This window comes from Diplotaxodon limnothrissa, linkage group LG13, assembly GCF_057381915.1.
Source record: "Diplotaxodon limnothrissa isolate DT_005_m linkage group LG13, D_limnothrissa_male_GT1.1, whole genome shotgun sequence".
Classification (NCBI taxonomy): domain Eukaryota; kingdom Metazoa; phylum Chordata; class Actinopteri; order Cichliformes; family Cichlidae; genus Diplotaxodon; species Diplotaxodon limnothrissa.
The window spans coordinates 21433613-21456556 of record NC_140608.1 but is presented as its reverse complement, the minus strand read 5'-3'; the positions used below and the strand labels follow the sequence as shown (position 1 = coordinate 21456556).

Here is a 22944-nt window from a genome sequence, read left to right as displayed (position 1 = left end):
AGCTGAAATGCTTCAGACAGCAATGGTAACCTTTCTGTTTTTATCAGCAAGTTCTCAAGTCGCAGATATCTCTTAACAGCAAAGGAACAACACAACTTTCTCAAAGCAAAATTGGAAATCTTGGAAGTAGCATTGATGCTGACCGTCCATGCTGCTAACTGTCGACTTCACAAGTTGCCACCGACATGTATGGATTGAATGGGTTGTTACCGACACCTGGAGAAATGTCAATAGCACCCTGAGAAATATATTTAGTTTGGAAAATGGTGATGTTTTCAATACTTATTTTGTAATTTTTAACTATATATTAAATATATTATATATTTTCAACAATGTGTCTCACTTTTTCTATGTGACAAAGAAATGCTGAAAAATTGCATTTCTGCAGTAGATGATGAAAAATCAAATGAACGTTAGTGCAGCAAGAATGGCCATGTTAGTAAAGAGAAAGCTGTAAAATTTATGAAAATACAGCTAAAAGTCCAAATTTTATGCATTTCTTCATGTTTTCCAAAGCTGTCCAGTAGGCCAGATTGAGTACCGTATTTCCCGGACTACAAAGCGCACCTGAATATTAGCCGCACAAGCTAAAATCAGGGGAAAATCCTGTTTTGTACATACATTAGCCGCACCTGACTAAAAGCCGCAGGTGTTTCAATGTTGACTTATCATATGTAAGAGAATATGCACAAAGGGAATTGTCAGGAAAGAGATGGCTGTTTGGAGACATCACTTTTATTAATATTTTGAAAAACAAGTTATGGGTACATATTTGCACATGTAGTACATAACAGTAACCTACAGCACACCAGAAAAATAGATTCGGACTACCTTTTAGGCTCAGGTGCAGTGACACGGCTTTAACAAGAAGAAAAGTCAGTCATTCACCACCATCTTTCTCTTCTTCCTGCGCACTAAAACCACCAAAGTCCTCTCCTCCAGTGTCGGATACAAACAGGCTCAGGATGGCTTCGTCATCCACTCTCCGCTTCTCTCCTTCGTTGTCACTTTCAAAACCAAAGAAATCCTCGTTGTCAGTGTCAGAGTCGAACACCCTCTGAAGGGCCGTGGCGGTGTCCTCCTCTCCATCATGCAGCAGTCCAGCCCTTCGAAATCCGTTGGTGATCGTGGATGTTTTCACACTTTTCCACGCTGTCAGAATCCACCGGTGGAGTTGAGCATAACTTGCTTTTCGCAAGTTTATCGCCGCTCATCATCCACGCCTCCCGCTGAACGCGTACCGCTACTTTGAAGTAGGGTTCAAAGCTTGTGCAAAAAGTAGCGGCTTATAGCCCGACAATTACGGTAATTGCCAAGCCAATTCGTGCCCCCGGGCCTTATGTTTGACACCCCTGGATCACGTTATTATAGCATCACATTACTCCTATTTTATTGTTGGAAACTTAACATAACTTAGCGGCAGCAGCCAAGCTCGGGAATCTCTCTGGGACTTCGGCCTCACCAGACAGGTGTACCGTAACAGTTGCAAAACGACACTCTGGTCTGGATGCCGCCCGAGCATGTCTGATCCTGGTCAGCTCCAGCTCAGTTAGGTTTAGCTGACTAACTGGCCAAGTCAACGCCAGCTGGACTTTGTCTGGCTGGGCAGAGGTACAACCACAGCTCTATCTTCAGCTTCTCTTTCTCTCTTGCTCTCTCTCCCTCTCCCACTGTCTCTCTCTCATGTCCATCTGCTGTGAAGCCCTCTTGCTCTCATTGCCTCCTTTGCCAGTATCTATTCCAATTTCTCCATGTGTGTATCACTTTCACATCCATGTTTTCCTTCACCCCCTTATTGCTTCAGCCTGCCTCTTCCCTTCCATTAATCCTTCATTCTCTCTTTTTCATTTTTTTCCTTCAATATTCCTCCAGCACTTTCCTCCCATGATATTTCCCCCCCAATTTTTCTTTTCATTTCTTCTTCTTTTCCCTCCACATCACATTTCCTATCTGAACTCCCACTGTTTTCTGTGTGAGACAGGTAACAGCTGGAATTACAAAGGTAGAGAGAAGGGAGGAGATGCACATAGAAAATAAAGGGGACGAGATGGTCACTGTCTGAAAAGCTTGGCTGAAAATATATTAAGCTGACCAGTACAGGACTGCAATGCAGACATGCCAGAGCCTTAAGTGTGTGTGCGTGCATGTATGTGAGTGTCTGTGTATTAGAAAGAAAAGGAGAGAGCATGAGTGTGTTGAAGAGGATGCCCTGTGTGTGTGTGTGTGTGTGTGTGTGTGTGTGTGTGTGTGTGTGTGTAAACGCATATGTCCAGACTGTTTGTTACGCTGCAGCTGAATTTGCCACCATCACAGTTTTTTTCCCTCCATCCCATAACACGCCGCAGTTGTTTTATGGATTATAAATGAGCTCATTATCTGTAGTACTCATTAGCTTTAGGTCCTAATTAGCCAAAATTAATATTGATTCCTGACAAAGACATTGGCACTGGCAAATTGGCAATTGACCTCTTTGGTCAATCTGGGGAAAGGGACACAGTGATGAGGGGGGGCATAACCCCCCCCCCCCCAAAAAAAAAACAGGACAGATCTGGACAATGACAGCTGCTCTGGTTTATCGGTTTGCGACGCCGCCCCCCTCCGCCGTGTCGTCCTCAAACTCGCGAACAACAACAAACTCATGAACAAAACAGCGTCTCCTTCAGCAAGACGCACTGTCATCACTATCACCCGAGAACTGTGACAGGTGTGGGTTAAAAGTGAGCACAAACAACCTCGTATTTTGTATGGTAAGTGTGCGAGTTTGTGCTGGCGTGAATGCAGGTACCTTACAATACACAATGACTGACAGCGGAAAAGCTCAGAATCTGTAATAAAAATAAATAAATAACTGGAGACAAACAGCAGAGAACAAAAAAAACACCAACCAACCAAAAATGGGGGCTAAAAAGAAAGGCAGAGAAGACAAGCTTGCCTAATTCCTTAAAAAAGTGATCCGCACTTCTAAGTAGGCCTTGTGTCACACATCATCTCGGCTGTGAGATAAAAGGGACGAGTTCTATTATACTGCAGTCACTCCAGCTCACCACTGCACCAACGTGAAAAACCACATAAACATTACAGGATACAGATACAAACACACTCACATGCCCTCTTGGCCTTTTACGGAGCTTACAGCAAACACGCACATATTTAAAAGAGCTACCGCTAAAGTCACAATGTATGAACGTGTTCTGAAAAGGCTGTAGTGGTTTTGCATGTGAATGTAAGTATACTGAGAACATAATCAGACCAAAATTATTAAAATAGAATAAATCAAAGGAAGCACATTCGAGCCAGGGACTGGTCCACAAAATGAGGGACAGAGTGCAGGCACCCCACATGTCAGTTAATTCCATCTGGCACCAACACAATGGCCTTTATGAGAACAAATGTCAGCTTTCAAGACAAGGACGAGATAACCTTTCTTCATAGAATGCACACCAGCCTCTGACGACCCAACGGTGATATTACACACTGCAAGCCGCAGGATATAGGCTGATCTAGCATGTCATCCAAACAATAATTTGAAGGTTTAGCAAATATCTTGCTCCAGAAGCAATCGCATTTTTGTGATATGTAAAGCAAACAAAAACGTAGTATTGTTACTATCGCAACTTTGATGCTGCTGATGGCAAAAATGAGGTGTTGCAAAAAAAATGTGCACTAAACTCAAGTCCTTGCCTCAGCTGGAACTCACTTTCTTCTATCATGCTCGGGTAATTTTCAGAAAATTATCCCAACCTAGTTAAGCGATTTTTGAAAATCATCTCTTGTGGTATTTGAGACCTTCTGAGTTTCAAAGACCATTAAGAGTTTTCCATGACATTTAATTTCTCTTTTTTTGAACTTACATCTTCTTTATAATTAAAAAGAAGGCCTTTTTCCGTATGCATAAAAGAACCCCGAGCCTATCTGTATCAGCATTTGAGTCACGACACTAACCGCCATATGCATGTCCATCTTCAAAGGAGCAAAGAGAGACAGCAACAGATACATTCTCACAAACACACACATGGAAAGAAATGCGCACATATATGCATACCTCCTCCTCAGCTTTCCTGCACTGGAGCAGAGAGAGGTGGTCGCTGATGTGAAACATCAATTTCCAGGTTAGCTGCTCTGCGTGGCTCAGGCAGGTATCAGCCGTGACCCACCTGGGCCAGATAAGCAGCTGCGAGAAGCTGATCCGCCATCCAGCAATGCACCCCTCACTACAGGAGAATGGGGTAACATGTGCACACATACAACTAACACATACACATGCTCAAATGCATAAGTAAACAAAACAGTAAAACCTGAACAAATAAGTACGTTTGAGGAGAAAGAATGAAAAAAAAGAAGCTAAATATAAAACTACATAAATGCATAAGTACTGATCAGGTGGAAGGCAATTCCTCTGGATACCACTGCGATTAAACTGGGTTTAAATCCGAGGCATTTCATTTGCACACACACACAAACGGATCAACAGACTGAACTTTTTACCAAAGCTGATATATTCGGGTATTGATTGATGATTTTGATGTTCCCCCATCTCACACTCTAAACTAAGTAGCTCACAAGTAAGTGTCTTGTCCAGTGACACAGATTAGTTTGTCTAAATTCTTGTGCTGTATATTCTTCAAACTCTAGAGACCCGCATACAGATGAATTTCATTCAAACCTAAATTTCATTTGGGGTCTAAATATGATTATCACGGTGTGAGAGCCCAGCTTCGATTAGTCAGCTAATCTAACAACTGCCACCGTCGCGGTGAGGCCTGTCAGCTGGGCGCTGGGCGCACTGGCAGCGCTGCTCAACCTGGTGTCGCAGCACATTCCCACAGACAATTTCAATTAACTTTTACAACCCTGAGAAAGATCTCACAAACAGCCTACAGTTATTCACACTTCCGCCGCCTTTGTATTTTTCTCAACGTTCTTACACTGTCTGGTCATAAGACAAAAAAACTGTCACGGTTCTGGGTCAGTTTGACCCAGTATTTTGAATTATGCTTTTGGTGTGTTTTGCATTTTGGATTCTTTTCTTATTATGATGATAATGATGATTATGACTCTATGTTTCGGTTATTCTTGTTTAGGGATTAGTTCGTAGGTTTTTGTGTTCTCATGTTTATTGCAGGTTTAGTTCAGTGTCTAGTCTATCTCTCTGTGTCGTGTCTGCGTGTTTGTTTAGTGGTGTCTTGTTTCCTGTTTTACTCTGAAGGCTCATGTTCCCGTCTTATGTCAGTGTTTCTAGCTTTGTTCCTTCTGTCTTATCAGGTCTTATTCCTCCCAGCTGTGTTCCCCTTCTGTCTCTAATTTCTTGATGACTGCCTCAGTGTATTTAAGCCCAGTGTGTCTTTGTGTCAGTGTCAGATCGTCTGTTATCCTCACCTCGTATTTTCCCTTATTGTGACACTGTGTTCATAGCCTTCTTAGTTTACACAGTGTTCTCTGTCTTCTTAGTTTTCCCAGTTTCAGTGTCCCCTAGTGTTTTTGTTATGCCTGCAGCCACAATAAAGGCTTGCCTTATTTTGGAAACCTAGTTCTGTCTCCACCGTGTCTGCTCTTGGGTCTACCTCATTCCTCACGCCGGCGCGCCCCGCCGTGACAGTAACCCTGTATGGAGCGGGGCACACCACAGAAGCAGTATGTGTTAAAGGAGATAGGGAGATAAAGAGAGATCACTACACTCTGAAATGTCTAAGAGTCCAACTCTGACGAATTACAGCTAAACAAACCTTAAAAAGGTTGCTGACCTGTGAAGATGATTCAGAGCATGACAATAAACACTTTTATATCACCTCCACAAAGACCTGTTTCAAGGTGAGCCTCAAATGACCAGGAATACCTACAAAATTATAAACAGTCAACAGTCATCAGGCAGTGAAATTAAATGAAAAATTACAGTTGAGCTTGCCGAGTCGTTCCCGTTATTCAAGTCAAAAGTGACATATCAGAGCCAATCAAACGTGGCCTTTCTTGATATGATGGTTTAGCATGTAGAACAGGTTGTTCACCAATTAGGAGGTTGGTAGATTGATTCCCCAGCTATTGCAGGAACTTGGGTATATAAAAACATGCTGGTCTGATTGGGTGAATGAGGCGTGTGAGTTTGGGAGCTCACAGTAGAAAAGCACTATATGAGAACCAGTCTATTTAACATTTACACTGCAGCATAGATTCAGTTTAATACCACCCATAGAAAAAGTCTACACTGTTGGAAAGATAGTTTTAAAGGTATAACGTTTGCTTTAGAAAATTTTCATGCAGAACGCATGACACTGCTGCTAAACAGCAGTATATACAGACAAGAAAAAGAAGTCACTGAAAAGAAAAAATGACAGATGGTTAAAAAATCTTAAAATAAAACTTGCAATGATTTTGTTAGGTTTTTCTTTTTAGGTTGATGTTGTTGCGACACATTTCACATTAGAACATGACAGATGTGCCCAGGATTAAGTTGGCTAACTAAGGCCAAAACTGCTTTAGTTAGTTCATAATAATTTCGCTTCATGCAGCACTTTTCAGAAATAGATGTTGGAAATATTTGGGGGGAAATTTTTGTGGTTGGCTGAAGTAATAAACTGTTACCTTTAAGAATGACATGTTTTTTAAAAAACACAATCGTAACATGTTATTATGGATTAACAATTCCACAATATATAGCTCTTATATTTACAGATAACGCTGAAAGCTATTGTTCCAAACCTGGTCTCGACTACAGTTTGACAATGAAATATATCAAATTACTGTACATCAACTGTTATTTGAGTGGTGAAAATGTTACTTTTCTCCTGGACAAAAATTAAATATTGAGTGGCTTGGAGGGCACATTCCTGGAAAACATGCCAAAAGGCTGCATTGGAAATGCATACTGTGGGTAACATTTCACTCCACCACACCACCAGTATCATTTATCATTCCAAACTGAGTAAGACACAGCATACCGTGCGGGCAGGAAAGCAATGACAAAGTCAGATACTTAGAAAGAAAAAAGACGAGTGAAAATTAAGCGTGTTCACGATGTTTAGCATTCGAGAAAAAGCGGAAGCAATGTTGCAATGACGACCTGTGTGTTAAGCGTTTGCACGGGCCATAATAGCACTAACATATCACGTGCTGGGTAAGCGCAGACAATATAGCACAGCACAGCGTCATGATGGATGGTGTGTTTGCAGACACTGCTGAACTGTGGACCCCATTATTTCCTGGGGGAGGAAAGGGGGAGCAAAGCACCACCGGGGAGAGATAAGGGATGATTGACTAAACCAAAACAGAGGTCCCTCTTGGATGGCAGTCTGCTGGCATTATTGGTAAGCCATTGTGGGAGTCAATGCACCACCTCAATGACAGCAGCGAGCTGTCACAAGATGTAAAAAGATCAAGTGTATCCCCTTCCTAAACTGAGGTAGGCGAAGACTCTTCATGTGGAGAGGAAAAACTTCCAGTCATTAAGAATATCTCCCGGACATGTTAGGACTCATCTCCTGCCGAGATCGGATGGTTCAAACCTCAGCAGGAAGGAATACTTCACATCTGCAGCTGGTAGATAGGATTTATAAAACCAAGACGCGCATGCACAGCCAGAGACACAGTCACTGTCGTGCACAAAGCACATCCACCAACTCAAACTCACAGTGACAGATGCAAAAGCAGTTGCCAGAGATTCAAAAAGAACACATACACAGCTTTCTGATTTGGCTAAATGAGGACTAAACGTGGGAGTAAAAACAGACCAATGGGCTGCCCCGCTAGGAGTAACAATAACAAACATCTAGAGCATGCATGCTGCCGAGAGACGGTCCCAGATACCAGCTGATATGCTAAAAACAACTAAATAAACACTCGGAGGAACTTCTCCTGTCATTTTCTCCTGACAGTACCCTAATTACCCTTTCTGTTTTTTAAAAAAAAATCACTACTCATATTTATTTACTTCTTCTTTTATGTCTTCTGTTCTGTTCCAACATCCTTTGTCCACAGAAAACACAAAGGACGGGCAAAAGATTCCTGGGCATGTTCCAGTCCTGTTAAAGCCCTCCAGTGTGTTGAGGTATTTAATATGTCAAAAAAATTAAGGGTTCACAATCGTTCTAAATGCTTTTGACTATGCTTCCTGATGAGCAAGTAAAAGAAAGAGATAGACCCTTTCAAGGCTAACACTAAATACTTGAAAACATAGCAACTTTCTTGAACTCAGTGTTTTGCTTTTTTTTTCTATATATTTAAATATATATTTATATATTAAATATATATTTAAATATATTTAAATGTGACAAAAAATGTGACAATTGAGTTTTTGATTGAATGTTTGGCTGATTACTTTAGAGCACGTGTGAGCTCTTTGCACCATGTTGAAAACGTGTGTTAAAACTGTGAGATCTTAAGATTTTTTTCTGCAAGAATGGGACAAAACTTTAAGTTTAATATTATTCAGCAGGTTTAAAAAATTTCACACATAACTGTTAAAAACATTACATCTTTAAAATGTTACACATATTAGATTCCTGCTTGTTCAAAAATAGATGTTGCTGTCCACCAAAACAGAGCGGTTTGGTGGACAGCAACATAGGTCAAATCAAAGTAGTGCAAAGATAATTTTAAGTATATTTATAATATACAGTATATATACAGTATAATATAACATCTATGTGGTAGGAGGAGCAGGTGTTAGTGTTAGGAAATGCTACCACAGTGTAGTTGGAGCCTTAAAATGAGAGAAAATGTATTGCTGGATGATGCAGAAGCTCAGAGCCAAAGATGGGGGAGTCTGTACCTCAGTCAGTGGTTCACACCAGTAGTGTCAGCCAGGTATGAGGTTTTTCTCTCCAAGCAGGTAATAGTCTGGCCAATTATTTGATCAGCAGCAGAAAAAAAGCAGTCCTCATCTGCAGCCAGGTGCAACAAATGGGGAATTAGATATGATTTCCAAATGCCTCTCAAGGAAGAGAAAAGCCTCAAAGGAGCATTCATGTTTCTTTAGTCATTTTCTGAACATTAAAATCAGTCATGTCTGGTTCCCGAGAGATTTTCATTGCTGCAGAAATATGGTTCAAAACACTATAGTGCTACACTGAAAATGTTATTTTCAAGGTAGCACAACTGACCTTGAAGTCTGTCTTATCTTTCCAACAAATCTTAACAAAAGAAAGTCATTTGCACACTTGACTAAACATCAATACAACTTCAATACAACAAAATCTTTAAAAGGATAACTTTAGAATTTGTACTGATGTAACATAAGTAAGACAACTGAAGTGTCAATAAAACATAGGCAAATTTACACCCTTTTTCAGGGCATTCATGCATGCCTAAATCCTGTTTCAGTGACTCTAAAAATAACTGATATTTTTGCATCTCTGTGTGTGGAGTGAAGCTGTGGAACAGACTAAGTAAAGAGATGAAGCAATGTCCGAGCATGGCACAGTTTAAACAGCGGTTTAAGGATATGGTTTTTGCAGGGTACAGGGAGGAGGGAGAGATTTGATGGGGTGTTCTTGTCCAATATTTTCATGTGTGTGCAGGTGCACGGGTATGTTGGTATGGGTATATATATCTGTAGGTTGTGTATCCTTTGAGGTGTTACTGGGGTTATTGAAAATGTGTATATGTGTGTATGTGTATATATATATGTATGGATAGATAGAAAGATATATATATATATATATATATATATATATATATATATATATATTAGGGGTGCAACGATACACAAAATTCACGGTTCGGTTCGATACTTTGGTGTCACGGTTCGATATTTTTTCGATACAAAAAAAATGTTCATGCCTTTTTAATTTGTCATTTATTAAAATTATAAATATATATTTTAACTCAAAAGTACAGTTTTTAAATTTAACCCTAACCCTTGTGCGTGTTTTTTATTTTGACAGCGAATGCGCACCTGCGGACCACTTATGTGCAGCCCTGGTTATTTAGCTCGTCATATTGCAGCCATAGAAATTATTTTGTCCATGAAACCATGAAGCTGCACTTTCTTTTTGCCTTATAGTCTGATTTGTCACAACTTCTCCGTTTTGTGGTAAGCTTTTCTTTGGCTGTCACTTCTTCACCCTGACCTGTCTTATTTGGCTCAGCAGAACTAAAATATATATGCTGCTGGTTTTACACACGCACTCACATAAGCTCAGCGATTCTCTGCGCGATCAACCTCTCACATGTTTAAGCTGAGGGAGATTTCACTTGTCATGTTTGCATAGTAAGCTAACGATTAATAAGACGATGTCAGAGGAATTGGTGCACAAATTATCATCACTCACAGATCAGTGCTGTCGCTCTCTATACACAGTTCGCGCGATTGCAAAGTGAAAGCAAAAAAACAAGCGCAAATTCAAACGCGACTTCAATATGTCACATATTGACAGTGGCTCACCGATGCCAATGACATAATTACCCAGCTACATTTCTGAAAGAATGCAAAAGCATTGACATATATTTTTCCTTCCTACAATAGCCCGACGGGCAGGGCAGAGAGATTTTGGTAGAGTGACTGGCTGCTCCCATTTGGGATTAGAACGATGCCAATTTATCCCATAGTTTAGCCAATAAAGCATATACGCAGCCAATCAACGTCATTGACAGGCTATGACAGCGTCCTTATGTGCCGACACCGGTGTTTTAGTTAGCAAAGCGGCGTGGCTGATGTGGAGTGAAGCCACGTTAATGACAACGTGTACAACCATTGGAGATGTGAGCAGGACAGACGGAACAATTGATGGAAAAAGTGTGGACTTTATACCAGTTTTTAAATTGTGTTGATAGGCCACGTAAAACCAGAGTTATGATAAACAAAAATATGCAATGTTTGGTTTTCTTCCTGAATACTATCGTTGTTTATATTTACTGCGGGAAGAAACGGTAAAAACGGCGTTTTATAAGAAAAAAGGCTCGAAAGCTCTCTCCGCCTATGAGCAAAAACAAACCCCACCCCCCTCTTCCTTTCCTATTCGTCCAAAAAAGTACCATGTCGATCAATCAAAAAATGATATGGCAATGTGGCATCTAGTTGTTAAGAAACGGGGTGAATTTTTAGGACTGACGGCGGTGCTTTGAGATATGAGAGATTTGCGCAATTTAGCGCAAATCTTGTGCAGTTAGTGTGTAGTGTAGTCAATAGTTTTATTGTGTGTGTCAGAACAATGAGGCGACTACTGAATGTTACAGGTGTTACAGGAGTGATACATCTCCTGTTGTCAGGCCTGCAGGTATACGGCTGTTGTTCTCCTTTATCTCATAGTGGACAGAAATTAGAAATAATTGGTGTGGCATCAGCTGATTGTTCTGTAAATAGTTTGAAATGTTTATTTAAAAATGCCTTGGCTGCATTAAAAAAAAAATAGCTGCAAAAAACTTTGTTGTTTGCCAAACTGAGTTACTTTTTTGAAGAAGTAACTATATAATTAATTGCCCAACATTGGTCATTATATACTGTATTTTGGAGACAGAGAGTTACAGATTCTCTCCCAGACCACAGACTCATATTACAAGTCAGAGCCTTATAAAAAAAAAAGAAAAAAAAAGAAAGAAAGTTGAACTCCAATTTTGAAAACACAAGTTATTTTTACTTCCAATAGTGTTAACATACTACACAGGTCAATGACTAGATTTTTTTAAATTTTCATTGTAAGTGGGCTAAAGCAGTTAATTAAAAGTAGTCTAACATAAATGTAAATGCTGTAATTTGATTATTTTAATAAACCATGTAACTTGGATGGATTAGATGCCGGCGTGACCACAGTGCACGCGTCTGATGTCGCTCACAGTGGTCCAAGGGACCGCTCAGGGAGTTTGTGTGTTCGCTCAGACACGTGAAAAATTAGAGGGAACATTGGTCGGAAGGCTACCTCATATGTTAATGGCCAACAGCAAATTCAATTAGAATATTATCATACGTTGATTTGAATCAAATTATGCCTTTATTGAGTTGGAATGTTTTTTCAGTGTTACATTTATCTTTTTATTGACAGCACAAGGGCACAGAGGAAGAGAATGAGAGCAGGATGGTGACAGCAAAAGAGAGAGAGAGCAAAAAGAAAGAAGTAAGAGTCAAAATCAACCGCATAGTTATAAATCCAAAGTATCTTCTGTTTTGACCACATTCACTATATTTATATCATTACACTGGGACTTTTTAGGACAACCTGACAATAAAGATTTGCAAAATTGAACAAGTCCAGGTTTATGATAGATTGTTTTTTTTAAAATATCTGAATAATGTTGCGTTGATGACTTGGTTGAGTGCCTGTATGTGGTTAAGAAACTGGTATAATGTTGTGCATGTTTCTCCTTTGATATTGCATCTCCTCTACTACAAATAGTTAACTGGCTGTAGAAAATTCTTGTCAACATGATATTTGTCTTAGGTTTGACAATAAGGGTGCACCCTAAAACGGGTGTGTTATTGAAATCTGGGATTATTTTTCTGAATGATTCAGAGACACTATAATAGGTAATACAACTATTTAGGTTGCAGAAAGTTGACAACATGTGCCAACAGCATATTCCCTTTAACCCTTTATATTAACTTCAAGCACACTATGATTGGGGGCTGAGCTCCCCTAAATCTAAATGCTTGATTCCACAATCGCCCCTGCCATGACCTGTTTAATACCAAATTTGTCTATGCCGGTTCAAACACTTGCTTTTAGATGTCAGATAAAGACAACTCTATCAAAAAGTATTGATCCAGTAAAAATAAAAACCATTCACATTAGGACACCATCAACCCACAACAACCCACAAAAATTATAAATACCGCTTTTTCAATGCATGCGGGCAAGCTGACAGAGCCGATCGACCGAATTAGAAGGCTGAGAAAGAGACAGTGTCCAGAAAACAGAGAGTTGACGAGCCACAGTTAATGCAGAGCATGCTTGACAGTGGGGAATTGGCTGGGGAGAGTACACAGACATTATCAACACATTTAGGGGAACACTTTAATAAGTTCTTCCTTGGGGCTACCTCTTGCTCTTTAATTATTATTGAATTGGGTACGCCACAGAGCTAATTAAAAGTGCAAGGTATTTACTGTGGCAGTCGAGGAATGTGAGGGTGCAGAGGAGAGCAAGAGAGAAACGGGAGAGGGAAGACGTTCTGACAGAAGGTTGTTATTTTAATTGTTTTAATAGTGTCCTGGTAATGGGAGATGCAGCTATGGCTCTACATCCTTCATGCAGACTAAAGGAGAGAGGGAGGGGGGGAAAGTGACTCGAAGAGCCATGCTTCAGGTCTCGTTTAGCTTCTTCTAAAATCAGACAGAAAACATGAGAAAGAAGAAAATACACTGTAAGATAGGAAGATCTAGTTTGGCTAATAAAAAACCTGGCATATATATCATATATGCCAGTCATGTATGTCCATTATGTGATCTATAGGAAATAAAGACTTTTTTCTCTGTTCAGGTTGATGATGAATATGATCAACTTACAATAACTCAAAGGGTTGCTTCAGAAACACATCTCCTACATTCATGCAAACAGCACACAGAAGCTTATCTCCTGTTGTTTTCTTGGACCTCTGAGGATTCTCACTTCCTTGGTAAAAAAAAAAAAAAAAGAAAAGAAAAGAAATTATTTTGAATGATTATAAAAAAACCTTATTCCACATAAATGATCATGGGTTGGCATGAGGTTAAAGCACGAGCCAAATTGTTGAACAGAACGAGGCAGCAAAGCCTTTTGCTTAATTGGCATAAACTACAAGACATACACCAACCTTCCCAGCAGAGTGTGGAAGTTTTTGCGACAAATGTTGTGTTTCCACAAGTTAATTACATAGTAGAGAGCTTAATCTGCCGAATCAGGGCAAAGTGGATTAGGAGATGAGAGCATTTAATCAAAGTGTTCTCTCTGTCTAATTACACATCCCATTTCCTGACACAACACACACTGTTATCTGCCATTGCATTTAAACACCAGCTCTTCTGTTTAGCTGCCCTCCCCTCCAAGACTGAATGATCGCACTGCCTGGATGTGACAAAATAAATAAATGAATAAAAGTCACTGAATGTGAACACATGTAGACTCGAACTAAACAGAGATGCGCACACAAACACACGGACATGCAGAGACTGAACATAAATGCGGAGAGGATTTGGTTCCAAACAAAACATTAAAATATATGTTATAACATGTATCACTGTATAACTGCAGTGTACAGCAGACCACTAATGCAACATAATCACAAGCATCGTTCATGCCAGGGTGGGCAAAAGATTTCTCCTGGGTCCTCCTCACTCGTGTTTTAAACTGAAATTGTTCTTATTTTGGGCATGAAAAACAATGGAACCTCTGTTGGACTCAAAATAATCAGTATAAGGAGAAATCTGAAGAAGAAAGCGTAGGAAAGAAACAAGCTTTCTGGTTTCTGTTTGCTTGCAGACTGATTTCTGCTGACCAGTCATGCGTTTGTGTTTGGTGCAAAAAGAACTGTAGTTGCTGAAATATAATCTCAAAACTACTGTCTATCACCTGACCACAATTTTGCTTCCTAAAAGCAAAATTTTATTTATTCAAAATGGTCAGAGCACGTAGCAGGAAGATTTGGCTCAACGACTATATTGGAAGCGCCCACAAGTTAGCCGTTGTCCCCGGAGTCATTTGACCAGCCAGTATGTTGACAGTATACAGTATATGTCACTTGTGTGAGTTCACACCAAGTCACAGCCTAATCCCACTGTGTTACATATGCATCTTCAGCACACATCTGCGCAGCATCCTTCAAACAACTTGTGCCAGTTCCCAAATCAAATCCCTTGCTGCTGAGAGGAGGAGAGAAGTGAGTGAAATATCCATGTTTGGATGTGTTCCCTCATCTGCCTGATAAATATTGTATTGAATGTGTTTTTGCATGGTGTACGAAGGCATGAGGATACTGACTTAGAGGCCATGTGCTGAAGTTACCGATCTGCTGAAAAGACAAGGCCAAATAAAAGGTGTTTTAAGTGTCTCCACGAGTATCCATGTACAGCAATTTTCCCAGGCTGTTTTTCTTGTACCTGTTATACTAATTCTTGGTGTCATCTCAGACAGCCCGCTCACACGAACCACTGTTACACCACCACAATGACTTAATCCAGCAACCTCCATGGTAACCGAATGTAACCAATCACTGTGGCTGTGGAAACCTGATCATTGTGCTCAAGTTGAGCAGTTTGGCTTCCAGTCAGCCAGACAGGTGCTCATTTACGTTCATCAAATTTGTGTGAAAATAATGGTCTAATGAAGTACAGAGGAACATATTAAGTTTTGAATATGATTAAATCGCCTCCACTGTGCCCTGAAAGGCCAATTTAACACTTCTTTATTCTTTGCACAATCTTTGCACCGAACCTTGAGATGAGAAAATATGCGGGTTCTTTTTCATTATGGCCTTTTATTCAAATGAAAAGCAAGCGTAACGTCAATCCAGTGCAGCTGTAATTGCTTCTGTACACCTACACTTGTAGGTGTTTAGGTTGAAAAAGAATCTTAAGCTATTATTCACTAGGTCACATCCTTTCCTCACATAACACACCAACATTTGATTCATAGGCTCGTGTGGTTGTGTGAGTACATTTGTGTGTTTACGTGTTTATGAATTGGAAGGCCTCCTAGAGGAGGACATCTGCTGAGCTAATAAACGATAATCTTGACAAATTGTCACTGTCTGATCATTCACAATCACATTACTGAGTAAGCCATTACAGACCGGGCCAAGGACATGACTGACAGCTCTCTAAACCAATGGAGGGCGTTGCTGTACCAACGTCCAGCTGCTTGAGAGGAGGACAATAATTCATGGCCTAAGAGCAATTGGAATGTGGAATGGAGTAGTTAGGGAAATTAGTAATGCCACCCACTAACATATCCATGCCCTTCACTGGTTAGAACAGCAGCTGAGTTTATGAAGAGATGGCCTTCCGCCAGAACCGACTTTGTCCTTTTGGATAAATATGGCACACCAGGCAACTATTGAGGGCAACGGTGTTTGAGGTCATGATTATGCAGATTTACAGTAGGTCCTATTGTGGGATACAGTAGTCTGTCCTGGCTATAGTACAAAACATTTAACTGAGATGATGACACTGGAGATGACATTGACAGCTTGATGGTGCATTTTAAAAACGCAAGACAATGCCCGTGACATGCAACCACTCGCAGAAAACAGCTCTCAGGGTGTAGACATAAGTGAACAATTTAAGACTCAGACTAGGAGTGTTGACAGACTGGTAGAGTGTAAAGGTCATGTGATAAAAAACAAACTCCTAGAAAATCAATCCACTATAAAGGATTTTAATTCCAAGCCACTGACACCCTCAGAGATGATGAAAAGCCTGACATCTTCAAATTGCCCTGTCAATCACCACAACCAACAGAAATGACATGGAAAAAAAAGAGAAAATAAATACAGGGTATAATAGAGCCAAAACTAGTGGGACACGTAATGAACAAGCTTATAATCACACAAAGGTACCCGATGTGGACGAGTTCTTTCAGACATCAACATCAAGAGGAGCTGTTGTGCAAGCTTAATATTATATAGCATAAAGAATCATTCAGACAACCAGACTCATACATATACACGCATCATGATAACGGACATCCATTTCCATCACTGTCAGCGTTTTTTATGACATTCCTCTTGACTTGCTTTTTCTTCCGCGATTTGTATTCAAGGAAGAGAGGACGGAACATATCTGTGCAGCGAGTACAGCGACGAAGCCAAAACAAAGACTAACTTACTTTAGACCTTGTAGACGCATCACACATAACAGTGTATCCCAGCCTTTTGGAGCCACAGCACATATTTTACATTAGAAAAATCACACTGCCAAACAAAAATGTCACAAAAAGTACATTTTCAAAATACGAAGTATAAAAATGTACTGATGTGTGCTGAATCTACTCACCAATAGGTGTGTCTTCATAGATGAGAAGGTAGGTCGAGAAGAAGTAGTTCAGGAAACGTGGTGGCTGGTTGGAGCCTTTGGGGAGAACAGAACAATTCAAGATACATTTCACTTTTTTTTTTAGAAAACTTGTCCTAAAAACAACAAAAAGAATATTTTAGAAATCTATTAAAAACTTGAACTTTTAATCCCAGGTTAACTTCTTCTCTCAGAAGTCAGAAGTTTACCATTAAAAGCATTTTTAATGTTCACGAATTTAAGTAATAACTGCAATTTGGCATTTTTATCAAAAAATAATAATGTGCTTTGATGAATTTGAGAATTCATGAATAGCAAGTGTTGCTCATGGTCTCTGATTGGTCTTCCTGTAATATTTTTGCACATAGCTGCTTTTGTTAAAATAAAAAAAGGGGCAACAGCATGTTTTGATTTCTCTCCCTCTCAAATATTTATACAGCAAACATCATAATATGAATGTCTATAAATCAAACTGCACCACAGCTGTGTGTTCAGTTCATGATGTTAGTCTTGCAGGCAGCATTAAACTTTGATTTGACTGCAAAATCAAACTTTGGACATTTTCTATTTTCCCACCATTTATCTTGGATTTTGTAATCAAAGCTTTCTTTAATAACCTCAAGGAAGCTTTTGTGCAAGTTGGGTGTTTGGGTTTTTCCTGCTGTTCTGTCCGTGTTCGCTTCCCAAATCTCTCCCTCAATTTTCTCAACTGCTTATCCTTCTCAGTGCCACTGGGTACCTGGAGCCTATCCTAGCTGTTAATGGATGTGGGCCGGGATACATCCTGGAGAGATCGCCAGTCTATCACAGGGCTAGTCTTTCCTCATCCTTGATTTTGTTATCGTCACTCATCCAATTTTCTTCTCGCCTGCCTTTTATGATCCAATCAGCTTCTCTTCCCTGGTCTTTGATGGTGAATCGTTCATATTGTGTCCTACATGTCTACCACCTGTCCCACAATCGCTACCAGAGTCTAGACTCCTGGTGTCCTATCCTAAATGCCCAAATAACAATTTTTTATTATTATTTTAATATTATAAAAACTTTACATGAATATTTTTTTAATTTTAATGGTGCACATCTAGTGCAACGTGTAGGTACTGTGGTATAAAATGCGTCAATAGCTGCACTTTTTAAAAATGAGCTACTTTTTAATTCCTTTAAGATAAAGGAATTAAAAAGTAGTGGATAAAGCTCCACTGCAGCTTTATCTTTGATGTCTTCTCTTTGTATTAATTTTTAATGACAACTGCTTAAATTTAACAAACAGAAAAACCATCTGCAAAGACAAAAGTAGGAAGATCTATGTATGGGAGGGATTGTCCATTACAACACAACAGGTTAAAAGGGCCTGTTAAAGGGTTAATAGCGTCCTGTGTTTGGCGAGTGTTCTGTAATGTCAGAAGGCAGAGCAATACAAGCTGTTTTTTAGGGGGAAAGATCAGCGAACAACGCTGATGGTCTTTGATCAGCTGAACAAGCCGGCAGACCACAGAGACAGTGAAGCAAAAGAAAGGGGAGGCCAACTTGTTTGAAGTGAGAGTGCTTGATAGAGTGAATAGGTGCTTTGAAAGTACGAGCTTTTTGTTCAGTCATGTGCCCGTCTGTGCAGAAGAAGATGCTCATCTCTGGCTTGCCTCTAGCGCTCAAGTGCCAAGAACATGGAGCGTGCTTGACAGGGTTTGAAGATAGTTAGGGTGAGGGTTAATAAGCTCCTGTCCGTACCTGTGGTTTACACCAGGCTTGGTTAAAGTAATGCGGATTGATTACAGCTACAAAATAATCACAATGATGATCATAAATCCAATTTGCTGGATCAGGGAGGTAATGCTCAAGAGAAGCACAAGGTCAGTGTGCTAATGGGGTAGTTAGAAGAGGCAAGAGAAAGAGAGGGATTTAAAAGGTGAGGAGAAGAAAGAGGGAGCAACACGGAAAGAAAATGTGCGAAGTGAGAGACTGGAGGACTCCAGAGAAAGAAGATCTTGATAAACTCATTGTGCTTGATGGAAAGAGGTTGTGACAATCGCTTAATAACTTTCCATGCTGTTTCAGCGCTGCGTGTGATTGGAGGTGTCTCCTGACTGTCACTGAGAGACAGTTACCATGACGTTCCACAACAGCTGAGCTCTCCCTTGCTTTATCTGCCCCCCCCAAAAGCCTTCATACTCAGCAAGGAAGCAAACCAGACATTTTTTTCTTGGTGGTGCTTATGGCTTAACACTAATAATGTGAGACATTATGCAAGAGACAGTGGGGGAGAGTAGAGAAGGAAAGCGTGAGCGAAGGAATGATAATGAGAAAAAAATGGGAAATAGGATTGAAAGGTGCACAGGCCAGGAAAAAAGTGTGGGAAAGCATCATTTAGCGCAGGAAACAGAGAAGGAAGCAGGACAACTACTCCTGCTATCAACCTAATTAACATAAACTAGCATCTTCCTGTTTTGCCTAGTAACTGATAAAGATACTAGAAAACCCATAGTTATTCGTGATACCTTATTTGACTAACAAAGGTAGATCTGCAGTTAAATGTTGACACCACATAAATTTTTTAAAGCCTTTTATTCTGGGAAGTTTGACTGATTTAAAACCTTTTCAGTTATTCAGTTTCAAATTCACACTGTTCTACATATTCACAAAAATAGCTGCCAACTAAAACCACAATTTGCTACTTTTTATCCACGGTCATAAATCAAACTGAAATGCATCCACTACTGCAGGGATTTATGGTAACTGTATAAAATATGCAGCATAAAGACCTTTCCCTAATAACCAACACTCGACAAAATGAAAGTCTAGTCTGTGGATTTACAGATCCTTATTCTTCGCAGCCAGGACTTACCTTCACAGAAAGAGTGGAGAAAGAGGAAGGCAAGGAGGAGCTTGGCGACTGCCATCCTGCCACCTAAACCCACACTCCTCGACATCACCTGCACCTGATAAAAGACAAACACAGAATACAGACAGATCATTTTGTTTACCAAAACTAGGCCTGATCCTCAATATATCAATGAAAAACAACATTTCATCCTCAATTTTACAAGCATTTTCTTGGGTTAAGCCCAATTTTCATTGTTTATTTCCAGATGAATTGAGCCAGAAGTTCTTAATGGCTTTTAATTTTTTATATGTATATATATACATACTGCTCCAATTTAAGTTACCACTTACATGTTTATAATTATTATTATTGGACTGCTTCAGGACAATGAATAGCTTGAACCCATATGGCTGTATGTAAATGGCATGTGGGTGTAATGTATTTGAATTATATGACTGGTGCTTTAGCTTTTTTTTTTCATTATACTTGTCCTATTTCAAATGGTGTCTGCAGTATGTTTTATGGTGAACCTGGTGAAGCCCACAAGCTGAAATGTGTGTGTCAAATAATACAGCTGTCCTGTACACTACAAGTATTGCTGGAGCTCTCTGGCCATATAATACCCCAACACAAGCACAGGGTATATCACAAACAATCAACTCATTTCAAAGTCCTTTAATTCACCAGTAACGATCACTGCACGTACTGTTAGAAAGACAGTTTTCGTGAGTTTCATGTGGTTGCTGGTACAGTAGGTAGCATAACAACAGCAGCGGCTGCAGTGTCTCCAGACATGCTCGCAAAACTATGGGGCGAGTTTGACTATCGTATGGACATATGCAGTGCAGGGGACACACTGAGCACTTCTGAACATTCGTTTTGTATGTTAAACTTTATGTTAAGCCAAGTATTTTGAAATGTACTTCTATGTCCATATGCCGTGCCTTGTTTCAGCAGGGCCTCACAGGTAGGCAAACTCATTTGGTGACAACTTAATTTTTGAGTGTTATCTTTCCAAATCCTCCTCCTTCCTGAAGCCCACTGTGCCATTGCTCACAGTAAAAATGGTGCAAATATAGGGCTGCTTTTCCTTCACGTATCTAATAGCGAAGAATGGCAAATGATTAAAGAGACACCAGCGTAAGAAGCATGGATATACAATTCAAATACTGCTGTGGTGCCGTTAAAGGTGTTCTGTATGCAGTGGATTCAATTCCAGCAAGGCAGCTAAAATTTACAGGTGAGTGAGAAAGAAATTTCAAGTAAAGAATAGGCTGTCATTGCTTATTGTATAAATATGTGTGTGAGTGTATTTGTATGTGTATATGTCTTTATTTTAGCTATGCATGTGTGTCCCTTTCAATAGGCACATTTGTTTTCATTTGGATTCTAGTTTCCTCGGCATTATTTTTATTTCAATTCCTGTAACAATGCAGTCTGTATGGCTGTCACTATTATTTGTTTTACCTCATCCCTTCATCCTTTCCTTCCCCCCTCTTTTATTCACATGAATTTATCTCTCTGGGACCCTGAACACCTGGCTTTCAGGGGAGTTTTGTTTTGAATCCGCCAAATACTGACATTTAGACAAGACCCCTTACTGCCACATCTGAACACACTGGGCAATTCTTCACTGCAACAAATTTCCCCATGTAGGACAGAAGTCCTTTAATGCTGTGAAAGGGGGTTTCCTATGACAACCGAACTAGATAAATGTAACCAAACAGTAACTGAAAACAAAACACATCAGTGTCATTATTTATAAAGGCTGATAAATTAAAATTTGATTGAGATGGAAGAAACACCCTTCAACCATCTTAATGTGGGAGAATTTGTCCACCAGAGGGCACTCTGCAACTTCCCTGTTGGTAACACAGGTGTAGAATAGCAGGAACACAACAACTAACTGATCCAAGCAGAGAGTGTGAACAAGAAACTCATGACCCCTCACGAAAGTATTTATAAACTCTACAGTCAAGTAAATAACTACACATAAAAATTATTAGGGAAATCCGTTTATGTTTCACATGTCCGATAGAAAAAATGGCGGTTAATAGTATATCAGAATATCACATATTTGAATCATCAAATATTGTTACTGGTCTTAATTGGTATTTGACACAATGTGTCAAACTTGTTAAATACAATACAGCTGTACTAAATATCTGTTGTGCAATATAAATCATTTTTATTTACCCTGTCCTACATATTAATGGTGGATATTTACATTGCTGTCTGAAACAGATCCCTCAGTCCATTACCTGCACACACACAAACACACACACACGCACACACACATATAATCCAGACCCTTACTCAGCCATCCTCCAAATGCTAACGGACATTTCTGAGATGACAAATGGGTGAATATGACTGACGGATACTGGTCGAGACTGACACATTAGATCTGAAAGCGTCGGGAGCAGCCATGGAAAATTAAAAAAAGTCTTACTGCATCAGCATCGCTGCTGTGACCTGGATGCAGGTGGATTCGTTATTAAACATTCTCACAAACATGCATTCCCCCAAAAGTTGCAGATGGACAATGCTGTAGCTGGAGGACGAGGGAATCTCACACATCGACCTGCCTCCTGTTTTATCTATGTGTGTAACCTGGATTGTGCCTATCACTCCAGGCTCCTATCACGGCCTGCCTGAGGCATAAGCAAAGTAACCAGCTGCTAAGTACTGCTTTGAGCAAATGACAAACTTGAAAGTTATTCATAATAACTTAACTCTAAAAATTCAGTAAAAAGTAAAAAACTGCATTATTTAAATTTGGCAACTTTTATGCACTGATCTTCTGCAGGAGCACACTGTTTCTAGTTCTCCAGTCTATGCTAAGAATGCTTCCTGTCAAAGCTGTGGCCCTTCTACTTAATTTTCATTTCTGTGAAGAGACAAAAGTTGCCGCGAGCTAAATCCGATGAGTAGGCTTGGTAATGAGCAACGACTGCGTTGGTCCAGCCAAAGAAATTTACACATAAACACACTGGAACAGTGTGATGCACCACAGCTCAGGTTGGTTCCAGAATTTTTTTTTTTACCTCAGACCCTTCAGGACATGCTATGACTCTATGATAACAGTCTGACCCTAGGGGACAAACTCGTGGCGCATAATCCTCAAAAACAACAAGGATAATCTTGGTTATGTTCCTGTTCCTGGAGCCTGCATGCTTTTTGCACTGTAAAGACTGTTGTTGAGTCCCCATGTCAT

General features: G+C 39.9%; 1 protein-coding gene across 1 annotated transcript in view; it reads right to left on the bottom strand.

Annotated features, from left to right (window-relative positions):
* Positions 1-19833, bottom strand: part of cdh23 (cadherin-related 23) — a 184809-nt gene extending 164976 nt beyond the window's left edge. The window contains exons 1-2 of the mRNA XM_085369492.1: positions 19749-19833; positions 16892-16966 (exon numbers count right to left, since the gene is read on the bottom strand). Of these exons, the coding sequence (XP_085225618.1) occupies positions 16892-16966; positions 19749-19833 (160 nt within the window). The remainder of the gene's footprint in view (positions 1-16891; positions 16967-19748) is intronic.
* Between the last annotated feature and the right edge of the window lie 3111 nt (positions 19834-22944).